The 16,531-nt window shown below is 42.8% G+C and overlaps 3 protein-coding genes across 3 annotated transcripts in view; 1 reads left to right on the top strand and 2 right to left on the bottom strand.

The window, feature by feature from the left end:
- cog5 (component of oligomeric golgi complex 5) overlaps positions 1-875 on the top strand; it is a 51,411-nt gene extending 50,536 nt beyond the window's left edge. The window contains exon 22 of the mRNA XM_072377924.1: positions 393-875. Coding sequence (XP_072234025.1) covers positions 393-519 — 127 coding nt within the window. The 3' untranslated portion in view covers positions 520-875. The remainder of the gene's footprint in view (positions 1-392) is intronic.
- ndufa5 (NADH:ubiquinone oxidoreductase subunit A5) lies at positions 867-2,878 on the bottom strand. The gene is made up of 5 exons (XM_072377926.1): positions 2,773-2,878; positions 1,801-1,845; positions 1,545-1,661; positions 1,400-1,465; positions 867-1,035 (listed from the first exon to the last, which is right to left on the bottom strand). The coding sequence occupies exons 1-5, from the start codon at positions 2,791-2,793 to the stop codon at positions 934-936; spliced, it is 351 nt and encodes a 116-aa protein (XP_072234027.1). The 5' UTR covers positions 2,794-2,878; the 3' UTR covers positions 867-933.
- Positions 2,879-3,700: 822 nt separating this feature from the next.
- Positions 3,701-14,200, bottom strand: LOC140283209 (zinc finger protein aebp2-like). Its single transcript, XM_072377925.1, has 8 exons — positions 13,554-14,200; positions 7,421-7,652; positions 5,810-5,917; positions 5,541-5,727; positions 5,275-5,399; positions 5,113-5,180; positions 4,572-4,685; positions 3,701-4,500 (listed from the first exon to the last, which is right to left on the bottom strand). The coding sequence occupies exons 1-8, from the start codon at positions 14,174-14,176 to the stop codon at positions 4,488-4,490; spliced, it is 1,470 nt and encodes a 489-aa protein (XP_072234026.1). The 5' UTR covers positions 14,177-14,200; the 3' UTR covers positions 3,701-4,487.
- Positions 14,201-16,531: the final 2,331 nt, after the last annotated feature.

The raw sequence follows: 16,531 nt of genomic DNA on the forward strand, positions 1-16,531 counted from the left end.
AGTTTGCTGAGTCCACTCCAGATGGCTTCACTTCATGTCAGTACACAATGAAACCTGTTGTTCCGACGCTTCCAAACAGTGAGCGTGTTGAGAGAGAAATTCATGCTGAAGAAATCCCTAACGCAATGCTACAAACCTCTGTTTTCCTCCTCTAGGGGGGACTATTATCTAAACTGAAGTGCAGTTTACTGATGCAACAAGTCTTGCAGAATTTTATGTGAAACCTAAAAGCATAATGAGGTGTGGTTGTTACTGCTTATTCAACTTCCACCCGATTATGACCCAACTGAACACTCTCAGTTAATTTTCATGAAACTCTTCAGTACATGTGTCATTCGCCCATGATTCTTCCATCCTTCAGAGACACTAATCACCATCTGCCGTCCTTTCAGGGGCGCTCTGGAGGCCTATGTGCAGTCAGTCAGGGCTCGGCAGGGGAAGGAGTTCGCCCCCATCTATCCCATCATGCTCCAAATGTTACAGAGAGCCAGCAGCGGCGGACAGGAGGCCAAAGCTTGAAAAGGACCCAGCTGCGGGCGTGATGCTGTTCCAAGATCCAGCTCTATGCACTACATGAAGCCTCCTCTGGAGAGAGGATCGGCTGAAGTTAAATTGATTTTTCTTACTCTTCCAAGTCTGACTTAAGTGACTCCATGGTGGAGTTTTTGATTTCAATGAAAGGTACATATGTGTGTCTTCTATAAAAGAATACTCTAACAAATAAAAGGGATGTAGAGTTGAATTCAAATTGCTTGTTTTCTGTGTGACGTTCAGAGGTTGAGCTTCCTGAACTGGCTGCTGTCATGGTGAACATGTTGTAGATACGTTACACTGATCAGTGAATCTAAAGAATAAAGGAGGAATCCTAAGGAGAACTTTTCTTTATTATTCATTAGAAGCAGAGGTATACATCAAATACAAACACAGGTATATTCAGATGGGCCATTTCCACTGGTTGGGTGGAGGCTCCTCTATCAGCGGCTCCCAGGGCTTCCACTCAGACATCTTCCTGGACAGAGCCAGCTCACACTCCGCCTGCACACAGGACAGTCAGACCTCATCATCAGATATAAACACCACATCTCACGTCTTGTTTAAAGTAACGAACAGGGCATTATTGCTGAGGTGAGAAACTATTCCTTTACTAACCATATTTTACACAGGCCACAGGTATGTGTTCATGGCTGTTTAAGGGTTGTGGTTCCCTAACACACCTCCCTCCCTCCCTCTTTATGCCAAGTTCATGACCATGACTACAGTTACAAGTTGCTGTCAGACTTCACTATGAAAATAACAAGGTAACATTCAACAAACAAGTGTGTGCCTGCATGTCCAATACCCCACTGCACTTGAATGTGTCATCACCTCTGACTACATTAATCATTTAAGAGGAAGCTACCTGGAAAATGACTTCTTCAATCTGACCGCAGTTTATTTTCTTCTGCAACTTGTCAACATCCGGCTCCTGTGAACACAGAAATCATCTTCCCTCAACATTCATTAACAAGCCAGCAAAAAAAAGAATCCACTTGCTTAATACTGACCGTTTTCACAAGGTTAAACCTCTCGTTGACCAACTGCTCTGTGTACTTCCTGTAGGCAGCATCCTGGGGCATTGTCTGCAGCGATGCCAGAATCTTTGAGTAGAGGATCCTTAGACGCTGAGAGGAACAGCAGATAAGATAAGCGAATGCTTTCAGATGCTGAACAAATGTAAACTGGAACTTTGAAGCATCTGGTTTAAGGCATGCTGCAGACACAGAGCGCAGCTGTGTGGAGTATTCACTGTCAGCTGCTCACCTCGTGTGGATTGTGGGACACTGCCAGGCCGACCAGGCCGGTCGTCTGCAAGAGAGACACTCGTTAACCAGGTCAAAGAAAGCCACGGGTGACATCTAAATTCAAATTCAGCAGTAACTGTTTTAGCTGGTCTCCATGCATCATCTCGTCACCAACAGAAGAAGAATCATCAACAGAGGACTGTGCTTCTTGAGAGAAATACACCATCAAATGCTTCTACAGGGTCATAACTGACAGGTTACTTTTTATTTTACAGCATTGAATAGAATTAAGTTATGATTTCATAATAGAATTATTCATACATGTAAGTGTAAACTGGCTTTAATACGAAGTACAGTCGTTTCGAACCTGCTGTAAAAGACTGAAGTGAAGTTTACTGATAACCTTAAACGATTTACTACTTCATGTCTTTTTGCAGCGATACCTGTATTGAGTGTATGAGGAGAACTTGAAGGCACCATGGTGTCACTGCACTACATTTCGAAGTGGACATAGCGCTGCGGCGTGAGGATAGAGTGACGGTAAACTTAGTCACGAAGCTTGATGTTGAGCTATCTGCTCTACTTCAGTGTGTGAACGGATCGACTCTGGCATTGACAGCTGCGAAAATAACATTTTCCTCTCATCTTAAAGCGATGTCGCATAATTTCCCAAAAACTGTTACTTTGGTGTTTTTAAATCTATTTTGTTTCAGTTAAGCATATTTCAACGATGTAAAACCAGATGGGTGTTCTCCAACGAGGATAATTGTTATACAGCAACAATACACGCAGAAACATTGGGAGGATAACCTCTCCTGGTTAACTGCGGGACACCTCTTAGCTTATTAGCAAGGAGCTGGCTAACAGGGCACAAAGAGTCGTCAAAGTATAGACGTTAGTTTGTCGGTCAGACTGTCACCTAAACTATTCCTGCTTTCCGTTACACCTTCCTTTATTTCCAACACCTAAAAAACATGACCTCTGTACGTACCTTCTTCAGTAACCCGGCCATTCTTCGCTGCGGACACGGAGCCCGTTTACCATTTCCGGCTTCTAAATATGACGTCAGAGGGCCAGCCTCCAGCCCTGAGCTGACAGAATGTCTTAACTCTGAAAACAGCGCTAGCCCTTTTGAAGTTGAAAAGTGTATTGGCGGTCCTGTATTTGACATACGAAGGAGGGACTTATTAGAGGATGAGGAATTTATGAACAAATTTTGTGTAGTCCACACTAACAAACTATTAACTCTCTGTTAACACGCAGGCAGTTACACAAGCAACGATGAACATGGTGAAAGCCCTCGCTGTATGTTAATGGTCTTAGCTAAAAGTACTATCAGGTTCATAAGTGATTATCTCACCTCTGAACTCTTTCGTCTGAGTTAAAATGAATAAAAATGGTGAAAGACGTTCCTAAAAATATTAAGTCCATTTGAGAACCAAGGACACTCTCAATGTCCCCCCCCCAAAAAAAAAAAAAACATTTCAAATCTCTAAACTATATTTCTCGTGTTTAAGTTTTTTTTAAGGCAAAGATTTAACAAAGAATAACTTGATTTATAACGTGAGCTGACACGTTTTTTTGTTTGTTTTCCCATCTTTCTGCATTTATTTTTAGATGTACCATTATCCTTGTTCTTTAATATTATCTGTATTTAGTACATTAATCAACAAAAATGGGCAAGAAAAGGTTGTGCTTAAAGGATAAAGGGGGTGAAAAAAGTGTTCTTCTTCAGTTTAAAATATTCTTCTGAAACGTGTCGATCAGATTTCGGAACAAACATATCCTGCAACATAGTCCGAGTTCTCCACTGTCATCCAGTGTTTCAGTAGTCTGTACCTGAATACCGAGTGTAAAACCTTCTGCTACCATTTGTAATGAAATTAGGCATCTGAAAAAAAGAAGACCAAGAATGGACATTCAGACCCAAGTGATTTATAATTCACTGAAATTTATAGACAACGTTTAGTTTTTCTACATTATTCATTTGGAACAGAACAGTGTCTTTAACCTGGTCATTACAGTGTGAATAACAGCTCCCTGTTCTTCCACAGTCAGTATTTTCCTCATTTCGTCCCACACAAACGTGTGGCTGGTCTCATGTTTAAAACATACACGCACAGCCTGCATATATGAAGTCACCTGCTCAGACCGAGGCTTGGCTCACGCGTTTTTAACCAAGCACCTCAGTACGTTTGTGGAAGCTCAGACGTTGTGGCTCACAGGTTCATTCCTCAGAGCAGGTGGATGTTGGAAACGTTTGATGATATCACAGCTGAGCTATGCCAGCTACATACACCAAGACCAACATTTTTTCAGATTTCAAACATCTATGTTTAACAATGTCTGGCAGAAAGAACATCTATCTACAATACAGTAAAAAAACAAAAACAAAACAAAAAAAAAAACAGAGTATAAAAATATATTACAAATCTCAAGTATTTACAATGTCTGCTTCTCACTACAGTTACAGCTGTCAGTTTTCAGTCTAATTGTGTTACCCTAAAACAAGCAACATCTCTACACATCTTCAGTAAACTCAGCAACTAATGCAGAAAACACTGGAGGCAGAAGAAAGCCTCGAGAAACAAGTCACTGAACTCCAAGGATCCTCTGGCAGAAGGGATGAAGAGAAACAGTCACATGGAGGTGCTCTCCTCCCTAGTGGATTAGTAGGAAGTGACAGTGGGGCTCACCAGGAGGCGATCAGAAGAACATCCTGTAGGAGAATAAAAAGTTTAGCTGTGTGCTTTTGCCAACATCGAAAAGTCCCTTTACAGACACACACACCTGTAAATGCTGGGGTCCAGGAGGACGGCTGTGTCTGTGGGCAGCTTGGACAGATGAACCACTTTGGTCTTCAGCTGCAGTCTGTCGCCCTCATTCACCCACACATCTGGCAGTCTGACAGAGGAACACGCATCACACATCTGTCTGTCCTTACACACAACATTTGAGTGTGAAGCATGAAGGCTGCATGGTGAACGTTTGACCTCAAACTCTGAGTACAACATAAAATAACAGGCAGCAGATTTGGAGTGCTGATAGCAGCCAATCACGTTGTTTCATTCTGACCTGTTAGCTCTGTAACTCGAACAGAGGAAATGAAGATTAAAGCTGGACTTTGCAGAATAAACAAAGCTGGGTGAGTCACATATCTGGAAAACTTTCTCAGTTTCAGACATGTTAGATTGGAGGAAAATGAAAATGGCAGAAAGCACACATCAGTCAGCTATGTTGGGATAGTCTGAGCGGGAGCAGGGGATCCAGCAAGGGTGAGATTAAGAAAATGGTCCCTCAGAGCAGAGGATGAGAGAAGACACACACTTACATGTCCTCAGGTGTCCAGTGCAGCAGCACCTTCACTTTCCCTGAGTCCTCTTTCCTCCTGGCTATGACCTAAACACACAACAAGCACGGACACCAGGTCACTCTGCAGCACACAACCGTGATCACCTGCTACGCGTGTGTGTGTGTGTGTGTGTGGGCCCACCTGGCTGTGAAAGACCACACTGTGTCCATTGCCCAGGCTTTCGATGTGTGTTGCCAGGTTGAGGCAGATGGCTCGGTGGCGGATGGCGTCCATGGTCTGAGCATCAAAGAAGTCATGAGGTCGTGCTGGAAACAGAACATTTAATCTCACTGCGTGCCTCATTTCAGAATGTCAAAGAGGAAACACGGCCTTGTACTTGAGGTGTCAGCCAACAGCTGAATCACATTGGGAGAGTGTGTGTGTGTGTGTGTGTGTGTGTTACACACGCAGCGAGCGCCTGTATTTGTTCCTGAGTTTCCTCCTCTTGTTGAGGCCAGCCTTGGATGGAGACTCTTCCTTCATTTTGCCCTGATTGGAAGCTTTGGATGAGCCCTGGGAGCTGAAGTGGGTGGGGACGTGGCGTGCCAGCCCCCCCTGTGAGGCAAATGTGGCGTTGCAGCCCCCCACCACACACTGCAGGAACACAGAGTTTTTCAGTGGGAGTGGAGCTGATGAATACGATGCAGTGTTGGGTCATGTGACCCGTGTGCTTTACCTTGAAGGGTTTGTCGCCACTGTGGCTCAGCATGTGTCTCTGCAGCCAACTCTGACTGGTGGACGGAGTGTTGTACACCTTGCAGCCCTTCCACAGACAGACGAACACCTGGGGGGGGGCATGCACACAGACACACATGTTACTGTAGTTGTGTTGGAAGTACTGAGCCTAACAAAGACACTGAAATGGATGTTAGTTGCTTCAGACAGACAACTTCCCAATGACCTGAGGAATACTCATCTACTAACTTAAACAATAAGATGCGTTTTAAGAAGGTACTTAAAAAACAGACAGATAAGAGGACTGTCCGATGTGCAGATTGTTCTGGAAGTTTTGGAGCTGTGACTGTGAAAGCACGATCCCCTCTTAGCTTTTGGCACACTCAGGAGCAGCTGATCAGCTGACCTGAGAGAGCGGGAGGGTGAAGAAGCTCAGAGATTGAGGGATTTAAAAAACAATTCAAATGGATCCTGTGGTTGAACTGTGCCAGTTTAAAGACGTGCAGCAGCATTTTGAACCATCTGAAGACAGGCGATGGAGGCCGCACCAACCCTAAATATTGTACTTTATTGTACATATTTCACTCTATTTCATCATGTTCAACTGTACAGAATCTTTTTTTCAACTTTTCAAGACATTCAACTCTTTCATTTAGATTTTTAATATATGCTTTTTTTTTTTTTTTTTTTTTTAAGGGTCGTTTCCCATTTCTCTTAACGTTTGAACTTATTTTGAAACTTACCACACCATCTCTGGACAGAATCAAGCTCATTTCCATACATGCTGCCCTGGTATGACAATGTATGTGACAAATCTTGAATATTAAGTCTTGTTTGAACTATTTGATTATTTTGCTTTTACTCTGTTATTGCCCGTCTTTGTCTCAATATCTCCGATTTAATTTATTTTATTCGTGCTGAGCAGGAACCACTTTAGCTCCCCAGCTGTTGTTAATGTGCAAATAATATAGATTTATAAAGGTGACTTGACATTAACACCTTCTTCCAAGCACATTTCTTTGGCTCCTTTGTGGATTTGGGTTAGCCGCAGCGATAAAAGTTCATTAAATGTGTCGACAGGACTAACTAATATGACTCCCACTGGCCAAAGACACAGCTGGTCCTGGTACAGCTTTATAAGCACAAACTGCGTTTCCTGGCACACTTTTTACAACCACATTTTCATTAAAAACAGCAAGACATTCACATTTCACTCATCTCCTACAGCACTCCAGACAGCTTTTAAACAGATAACTTTTTCCCTCTGTTTGAAAAACGATCTTCGACCAGATGAGAACACGGAACAAATGCTGAAATAATGGTGTTGGAACAGTAGGTGGAGATAATGCCCACGGTAACGATGCGTCAATCTACATGAGAGGGATATTCTGAGCATGCCCAGTGAGCCGATTCTCCTTAGGTGAAAACTTCAGAGGCAAAACAGTAGTTTGTGTGATAGAAAACTAAGAGGACAAATGCATTTGCATGGAGCTGCCAGATAAGATGATGAAAGCCCTGGAAAACAGGCAACAGTGGAGCCAAACCTTGTTTTTGTGCTCAGTTTAGATTCACTTACTGACACACACACACAGACAAACACAGGGACACTGACCCCTCCTCTCTGTCCATCCACATGTGTGGCTCGGATGTGTTCGGCCAGGTCGGGGCTGTTGGAGAACAGCACCTGGCAGTGGTCCCAGCAGCAGGTGTAGCTCAGAGACTTGCCCCCCGCCGGTGCTGAGCTGCCCACTGTCGTCACGCCTCCACCGTGACCGTTGAGCATGGCCGGGGTTGAGCGACCGCTGGAAGCTGCACTGTCTATGTCCATTATGGTTGAGCTGATGCTGCAAAATGGACAAGAAAGTTTCAGTCTTGTTCTTTTTTTTTTAACCAAATAGAGAACAAACAGAAAAGCAATTAAGATTTCTATCACGGAGACTCAGAAATGATGATAAAACGTTGTTTTGTTTTAATAGTCCAGTGATTTTAAACAGATGGAGCTTTTTTTGGATGAACCAGTGTTGTGTCTACACTTAACAGACAACTTGGCAAAGAACCAATTCTAAATTGTATCTTTAGGCAGCCAGTCACAGAGATATCACTTGTTCCCATATATTTTGTTGCATCTATGATATTAATCAAGGTTAACACAGTTGGAGGACATGAAAAAGCATGTTGTACAAACAAGATGATTCAAAATGAGCTATTACTTGACAACTTTGCATATCTGAGCATGGTGTGCAGTTTGTTCTTAAAACATCTGAGAAGACTGGACAAGTGGAGGACAAAAAAGGGCGAAAAGTCGATCTACAGCAATGGAAAAGAAAAATCTAGCAAAGACCCGACACAGGACCTGAGACATGCATCAGGAAACAGGAAAGAAAATGAGCTAATCTTAAACCGGCAGCTAATCTTAATGCTAAAGCTAGCAGAGCAGTTGGTAGACGGCTAGAAAGTGGATCTTTGACAGCTGAAGAAGTCTCAAAGCTCCAAATTCTCACAGTCTGCTCTTGAGAGGCAGGAAGCAGTTCTCCATGTGACGGAGCCATGTTCAGTCTGATTATTCAGCTGTTCACCTCATGAGCTGAGCATGAGGATGATCCTGAAAGAGATTAGATATGCTTCACTGAAGGGGGGGGGGGGTTAACGGTCTGGGTATAACACTGGCAGCTAAAGAGAATCCATCCATCCATCCATTCTCTGCTGCTAAAGGGCAACAGTCTTTTTGATTAGAAATAAAGCCAAGATGATAACAATCAGCGATCTGCAGTTATTTTAGGTCATGACTCCCTAAAAAATTTAAACCGTGTGCAACACATGAACATGAAATCAGTGAAGATTGTTGGGAAATTAAGAAAATAAAACCTTTGAAGGTTCAAACAAGGCCCAGTTTCTGCCTACAGTTGCAAAGTTGTGCTTTTTCACATAAATTGTAAGGGACATGAACTCGACATCTAAAGTGTCTTATCCTGCCAGCTGACTATAATCCGTTTATCAGGCAAAAGCACCTTCTTTAAATACGCGTCAGCGCTCTTTGACACTTTAATTTACTGCTGCATGGATTTCTTACAGCTGTGAAACGGTGACGATCGTTTCAGTTGCGTAAGAAAAATATTCATTGGTTTCAGCTTCTGTATGTGAGAATTGTAACATCTATGGGGGTGAGGACTGGAAGATGCACAAATATCTGATACAATCAGCTTCAAATCTTCCTTTGGAGCCCAATGCAAACGCAAAACTTTTCAAAAACTCATGGAGTGTTGAAGTCTGAGAGAAGTGGAACAGCTTCATCTGTGTGGCCTGATGACAGCTAAACACATCTCCAGCTCCATGAATTATGAGGTGAGCCTGCTCAAAGTGAACTGCTGGACCTTCTTCTGTGACCATCAGTTGAGTTGACAAACAGCCAACAGTCGCCCTGACCTGCTGGAGTTCTCCATCTTACAGCAGGGAGCACTTGGTGAGGTGAAGGCCAATCTGTCTACTTTTCACTGTTAGAGCTAACGGAAGCCTCCTTTTCAGGATCTTATCTTGATCTTATCAAACTTGACTATTCAAGTTTCACATACTGGTGATGGGGGGGGGGTGAGAACATGCACTGAGCAGCAGAGCTTGGAGCGACACTGGAGGTGTGCACAGGTTTCACAGTTCACTCATCGCTGCCGTTTGTCGGGCAAAGTCGGGTTTACCATTTCAGCTCCTCAGCTCTGCTCACTCACAGTTTCAATCTGTTACAGGAGTTTGGGGGAAAATCTATGCTCGAGTCAATTTAGAAGTGGTGGGGGTGGGGGGTGTACAATAAAGTAGGTTATCTCAGTAGGACTGACTTATGTAAATTTGAGGATCACCCTATTATCAAGTAATCAATAATTAAAAGACAAATATAGAAATTAAAGTGTGCATTTGCTGCACTGGATTTATGTTGAGGTGTCCATCAACAGCTGATACGAGCTCATCACCTCCTGCACGTGCCACTGATCCACTGAGTTCATGGACACCTGTGTGGAGCCCACAAGGTGCCACTGTGGATGCTTATTACTCCCAAACAGCTCCTACCCGCTGGTCATTGTCCCCGTATCACGCGATAATGCTTTGCATCACTTCACAAGAATTTAAGCTCACCAACGGTTTGTCACTCAGCACTTATGTGCACAGCATAGTTGTGCAGAAGAGTGGCGTAAAGGCTTCACGCTTGATGCTCCGTTACATCACTAATCATTTGCTACTTATGAGCTGCTGCTTGTTGCTCGGGTAACTATGTGTTTAATTACTGACTGAGATCTGATCATGGGGTCACTCAGAACACATGTGTTAAACACAAGCTGTAAAAACCCATGTAGTTAGAGCTGTCCACATGTGATCGGATCATCGGATGTAACCATTACCAAACAGATGATTCCCTACCATCCAACCTCTCACAGGGGACTGACTCGATGATTAGTTCGGTTTTATTGGACTCCACCAGTGAAGGGAAACGTATTAAATTGGATTAAACGAGAGGTCATGGTTCCAGCTGTCAGAACCGGTCTTGCCTGTAGGTGAGTTAGTCAAGTTGCCATCTACGAGGAGTACATGTCAGATTCTTATCAGTGTCTCACTGAGTGAAAGAATCTGAAAGAAAGAATTAATTAATCTGGTGGCAGACCTAAAGACGTGCATCGCTTTCAACACAAGTGCTGCTGCTATCTGTCTCTGTTAATGAATATAAAAGTAAAGAGCAGCTCCCTCCAAATCTACCGACTATAAGCAGTTAGAGACTGAGTCGTTTCTTTTGTCTGAACCAAATTAGCGAGAAGAAAGCGTTTGAATTGCAGCGACAGCCTCTGCTCTCCATCCTGCAGCTTTCACACCTGCACTGGAGCCCTGAAACATTCTACAGATGTTCTGGAGTGGAGCAGAAAGCCTGCCACTGCCATGCGTTTGAGTGAACAGCAACAGCAGAAAAGGACTGGATCGAATATGCCCTCCTGAACAGGTCTGGTGTTCATGTGTGAAAACAGCTTCTGCTCACATTCACCCCCACTTTGTTTTAACGCAATGGTGTGCAGCTGTTTCTGTAGTAAAACAATAGAAAACAGTTCTATTTCAGACCCAGATCTTCTCCTTAATCGACACTACTGGGTTTGATCAGCCTGTCTTTGTTGACAGGGAACGTACCGCAGACTCTTAAGGTTGCTGCAATTAAACATTTACTTAGAAAATGAATAATTAAACTGAAACTAATTACGGACACATACCCACTTTATGTCTGAAGTTCTTTGTGATTATTTATGCATTAATATTCTGTTTGAAGAGTTTCAGGCAGGATTCAGAGTGCATCACAGCACAGAAACAGCACCGGTGAAGGCTACCAATGATCTCCTCTTCCTCTGATAGCAGACTTGTGTCTGTGCTCGTCCCGTTGGATCTAAGTGCTGCATTTGATACGATTGATTATAACATTCTATTACAGAGGCTTGAACATGTTACTCGGATTAAAGGAACCGCATTAGGCTGGTTTAAGTCAAATTTATCCAACTGATCCCAGTTGGTTGGTGTGAACAAAGAATCTTCCTCAAACACCTGAGCCAGTCATAGAGTTCCATGGAGTTCTGCGATGCTGCAGCCAGAGTTCTGATGACAACTAACAGGAGAGATCGTGCATCTACAGTTTTTTCACTGGCTAATTGAGAAAATAACTCGAAATTCTTCTCCTCGCGTATAAAGCTCTTAATGACCGAGCTCCATCGTATCTTAAAGATCTCAGACTGGTATTTTCCCAACAGAGCACTTCACTTTCAGGCTGCAAGGTTACTTGTAGTTCCTAGAGTTTCTAAAAGTAGAATGGGAGGCAGAGCCTTCGGCTAGCAGTCCTTTCTTGTGAAACCGGCTCCCAGTTTGGGTTCAGGAAGCAGACACCCTCTACTTTTACGATTAGGCTTCAAACTTTCCTTTTTGATAAAGCTCAAAGTTAGGGTTTGCTTGGCTGACCCTGAAACAGCTCTTAGTTATGCTGCTATAAGCCTCGACTGCAGGGGGACTCCCATGATGCACCTCTCCTCACCCTGCTCCCTTCTACTCGCTACGTGCACATAACATTATTGTTGTCATTAACTTTTGTTTCTATTTCTGAGCAGGTATCCCTGGCCTGGTGATATGGCGCTTGTTGTCACCTCTTTCCTGGAGGTTCCTTCCTGTTAAAAGGGAGTTTTTTTAATAAATAAACTGGCTTATAGGCAGTTCAGCTGATGGGAGTTTTGGAGCATGCATATAGCGCCTTGGCCCATTTTAATTTTGTTAGCCACTTTCATAAATCATTTGCGTCTTATAGGCAAGACAAAGAAGTCTATGTTAAACTGCCGCAGCTCCTCCTTGGCCGAGGAAGTTCAGCCCTGTACCGCTGTGTCCTTACACACATCATTTGGCATTGTAGAATCAGCTGAGTGACCTCAGGTCCGGTGGTTAGAGTTGCCAGTTCCTACTTTTACTTCATGTCTGTAAGCATACATGAGGCAGGCCCATTTTGTGTTTGCTACTACATCCTCAGGCCAGCTCAGAGGCTGTTAAGTGTGTACATGTAAAGTGATTCAATGCCTAACTGCACAGTCTGTGTTATTCTGGAAGGGTGGAGGGGTGGGAGAAGCAGAAGAGAGGGGTGAACACACATAAATCATGTCTACGTTTTGTTGCAGTTGCGAGGCCACCAAAAAGATATCCAAGAACTACTTTTTCTAGCTTCAGACTTGGATGCAGGACAGACCCGTTAAGCCGTCAGAGGAAAGCTTTACTGTTACTCAGGTGGAGGTGAGCAGCCCTGAGAGGGCGTGGGTTCATAATAATATCCTCCTGGCAAGATTGGAGATCAGACAGTTTGGACTCATTCAGGAACTGCAGCTGGAAAGTAACCACTTCCAGGCCTTCTTTAGGCTGAGTAGGGAGTTATTTGACAGCCTGACTGTCTGAGATATTCCAGATTCCTTCGACTGGACATTTAAACATGTAACAGAATGCTGCACCCCAGGTATTCCTACTTTCATTTGTTCTTGAGTGGCACAACACATCGACATGAATGGGTTTGGGAAAAGCTCCAGAGTGCGTTCTGTTCACAGCTATCCTAAACATGCTTGTATTCTGACATCTTCTTTTTGTACATGACTTGTGTGTAATTACTGGACACATCTGGTTCTCACCTGTAGCCTATATTGTACCATTTGTTGCAGTACATTAGTACCTTTTCTTGATTCAATGGGATGGCAGTGATGAGGTTCAAATTAGACCCAAGGCCCCACAGTGGCTTCTGTTAAATTGGACTTATGTTTGGTTTTACTTGTGCAGTATTCTGATATCCTTTTTATTTTATTTTATGTTTTTTAAAGTACACATTTTTAAAGCCTTGTTTGGATTATAGTCATCTTACCTCAATGAGTGAATTTATTTGAATTGCTGCCGAATTAATACACATCTATCTATCCATCTATCTGTCATTTCAGAAAGGTGAAACAGGTAAAGTTGGCTCATGAAACAAACAGTTGCGAACTAAGATATACTTTCCTTCCGGTTGAGTCGTCATAAACCAAATTGTAGACGAACACGTCGTTCAGAAATTAGAGAACTGTATTGCTCGGCGGAAGCATAATTTTTATCCTGTTAACAGAATGTTTTCTATGGACAGATTCAACTTCGAACATACTGTGACCAAACACCACTTCTTGGCTATTCTCGAAACCCGAGTGAGGCCTTTTGCACCTCTTCCTACTTCAACACACCTGTCCTCTGAATCCATCCGACTGAGCGGCTCTCCATCCGACGAGGTCAGCTCCACGCTGGCCCGTCTCTTGGTGCCGTGCTCGGCTTTCTCCGCGGTCTTTGTGTAGTCGACAGGCGGTGAACTGGACACGTTTCCCCCCTCTCTTTGTTCTTGTTTCAGCACCCGGGAGCCCTCTTGCGCGAAGTCCGTGCTGCTCGCCAAACTCCCCTGAACGGGACTTCTCTCCGGTTCACCGAGTTTACCACCGGTTCCCACTTCGCAGCTGTTTATTTTACCGCTTGGTGAAGCATTTTGATCGTCTGCACCGGTACATGGAGTCGGGTTTTGGTCGTGTCCCTCCGCAGTACTGAGACCACTATTCTCGTCTGGTCTGCCCTCGTTGTTGTCGCCCGGTTCCTGTTTGAGGTCCGGCACGGCCTGTCCCTCCTTACCGGTTCCTGGCGTTTTACTGGTGCCGTTTTGTGCTGACGATGGCTGCGAATCTTGGTCAGTCCCTTCGGCCATTTTCAAACGGCACGAAAATGTATTTTTGTGATGTTTCTCTTGAAAACTTGGCTTCAGGCTGCCCTTCTTCCACTCACTCCAATTGAAGCGCAGCGCAGCAGGGGGTTGGCGTGACATCGAGGCCTCGCATGGTCAAAGCTTGTCTATATAGCAGCGAAGTTTCACTCGGTTTTTAGACACTAAACCCTTAAGATAGCTATTTGATTGTAGATACACAATATAACGACACCACCCTTTTCGCTGTATATATTTGGACGTGTCACAAAATTACAAAAGCATATGTATTAACATTAGACATGAACGATAGCTACGTTTCTTTTCGTGCTCCGATAGAACCTTAACAATGAATTAGCAAAACCTACCTCAAAGTGAAATACAGCCGTCATGATTACGCCTGCCAGGTCAATTTGTATTTTCTGTTAAAAAAGAAGTGCATTTGCAATATATTTCATCTACCTGGATTTTTATGATATTAATTATAATCTTAAAAGGGGACATTTTGATATTTCTGTTTGGCTCAACTGGTAGGATAGATTGGTTTCTAAGGGAGTGACGCATCTAAAAAAAACACACGATCTTCGGCATTGTGGCTCCTTACTCCACGTGTTCCAACAAACAGAGAAAGGACCCAATTCCAGCAGTGGTGAAAAGATTCGAGCTTATCTGAACAAGGGCAACGCTCCCGGTGGAACCACGGTCCTTTGGAACCTTTTTTTTTTTTAGTCTTTTAAGACTCAAGGTTGTGTTAAACCTCCGCTCACTTTACGCAGTCTGTTGATAATGGAAACCAGTTTGACCTGAATGATGGGCTTGTAGGGCAGCTTATATTGTGCCTGTAGGATGGAGAGAAAATAGCCCACCGATGATAGCCACATGCAACATAAGAGACAAGTAGTTCTCAGTATGATAAAGAGAATTAATATTTATTAATAGGACTAATCATGCATTTTCTTAAAGCATACGTTAAAAACGATCAATTGTTATAGGATGATTCTGGGCATGAATTTGAACCAACCTTGGGGTTAGTAACCCAGAAAATACTTGAGAGATTAATCTAATTTAATCAGAAGTATATAGCAGTTAAGCAGAAGCTGTTGATCTGTTCATTCGTCCACCCATCCATCAATAATTGTGACGCCATCTTAATGTAATGTTGTAAGCATGACAAACCTGTAAGTAGCAAGCTAAAAGAATGGAGAACACAGCTTTTATTTGTGTCTCACTTAAATGAACAAAAAGCACCCGAAAAGGGTTCAGTCTGAAAACAAGACAGCCTCCAAGACGGTTTTAAGAACATCAACATTTATTTCACATGATATAAAACAGATGCAGTATGAACTTTTTGCATATTGACTAATAATATTATATCTTATAATATTCACTCTTATTTTCAGTGTGTACATAAATTATGCCTTCTTGTTCGCTTTATTTTTCAATACTTCTTTTTAACTGTTACATATACATCTCTTAAATTTCTTTTATGTCCTGAAGCTCCAAAGTCTGACTTATTGCTTCATACATGTGCTATACCCCAATTCCTCACCATCTAGGACAGATTCAAACTCAGGGACTGTGTTGTGTCGTAATCTTTTTCATAAATCTGCGAAGTAATGTAAACCAAAGAGAAAAAAAAAATCAAAAGACACACAGACTGCAAAATCAGACGCAAATCCAAAGCATTCAAATACTCTTGAGTGTTTGACAGACTTCAGGAGATTCCAATCACCTGCTTCACCTATATAATCCAAAAAATAAGTCCTGTAAAAAAGAGAAAGAACAGCAGCATGAAGTGGCACCTTATTGAAGTAAAAATTGGCTTTATGGTCATATATATTTATACTTTTTATAAATTCATATATGCATATCAAATGAAAGACAACTGGTCATGTTGCAGTTGCAAAAGAAGCGAAAATGGAGGAGGCCTCCAGTCTCAAATGAACATCAAAGAGCTTCAGTGGTCACTTGGGGTCAAAGTAAAGCACTGCATGTATGAGTTTTGGTGCTTAGCCCATCTGAGGAGAGACTCCTCGTGCTCTTATATACAGCTGTACACTCGCTTCCAACAACTCAGGAACAGCTAACATCCCCATCTCCATTTGTTATTAATCCTAATTCTAATAACATTATGTTAAAATGACTGTAATACTTAGTTAGGTATCAAAAGCTCTGTATATTGATGTATGTGTATGGACTTGGCAGCACATTTCTATGGTGCTAATGACTCCCAAAACAAGTCGTAAATGGAGTCAGGACTGTGAAATGGTTTGATTTAAATTTATAGTTCTAATTTTCTTGTGCCCAGAAATGGCCAGGAATATTCTTTGAAATGTGGTTGGCACTGTCATCTCATGGCAACGAGGTTCTGAGTTTGCATGGAGGGGGGGGGTCAGCTGGGATAGGTTCCAAGTCCACACAAAGAAGGTATTTTTAATGGATGCAGGTTATATTACACTCTAAACCTGGACTGCCTGG

This window comes from Leuresthes tenuis, unplaced genomic scaffold (assembly GCF_036924035.1).
Source record: "Leuresthes tenuis unplaced genomic scaffold, fLeuTen1.0.hap1 SCAF_23, whole genome shotgun sequence".
NCBI classification, from domain to species: domain Eukaryota; kingdom Metazoa; phylum Chordata; class Actinopteri; order Atheriniformes; family Atherinopsidae; genus Leuresthes; species Leuresthes tenuis.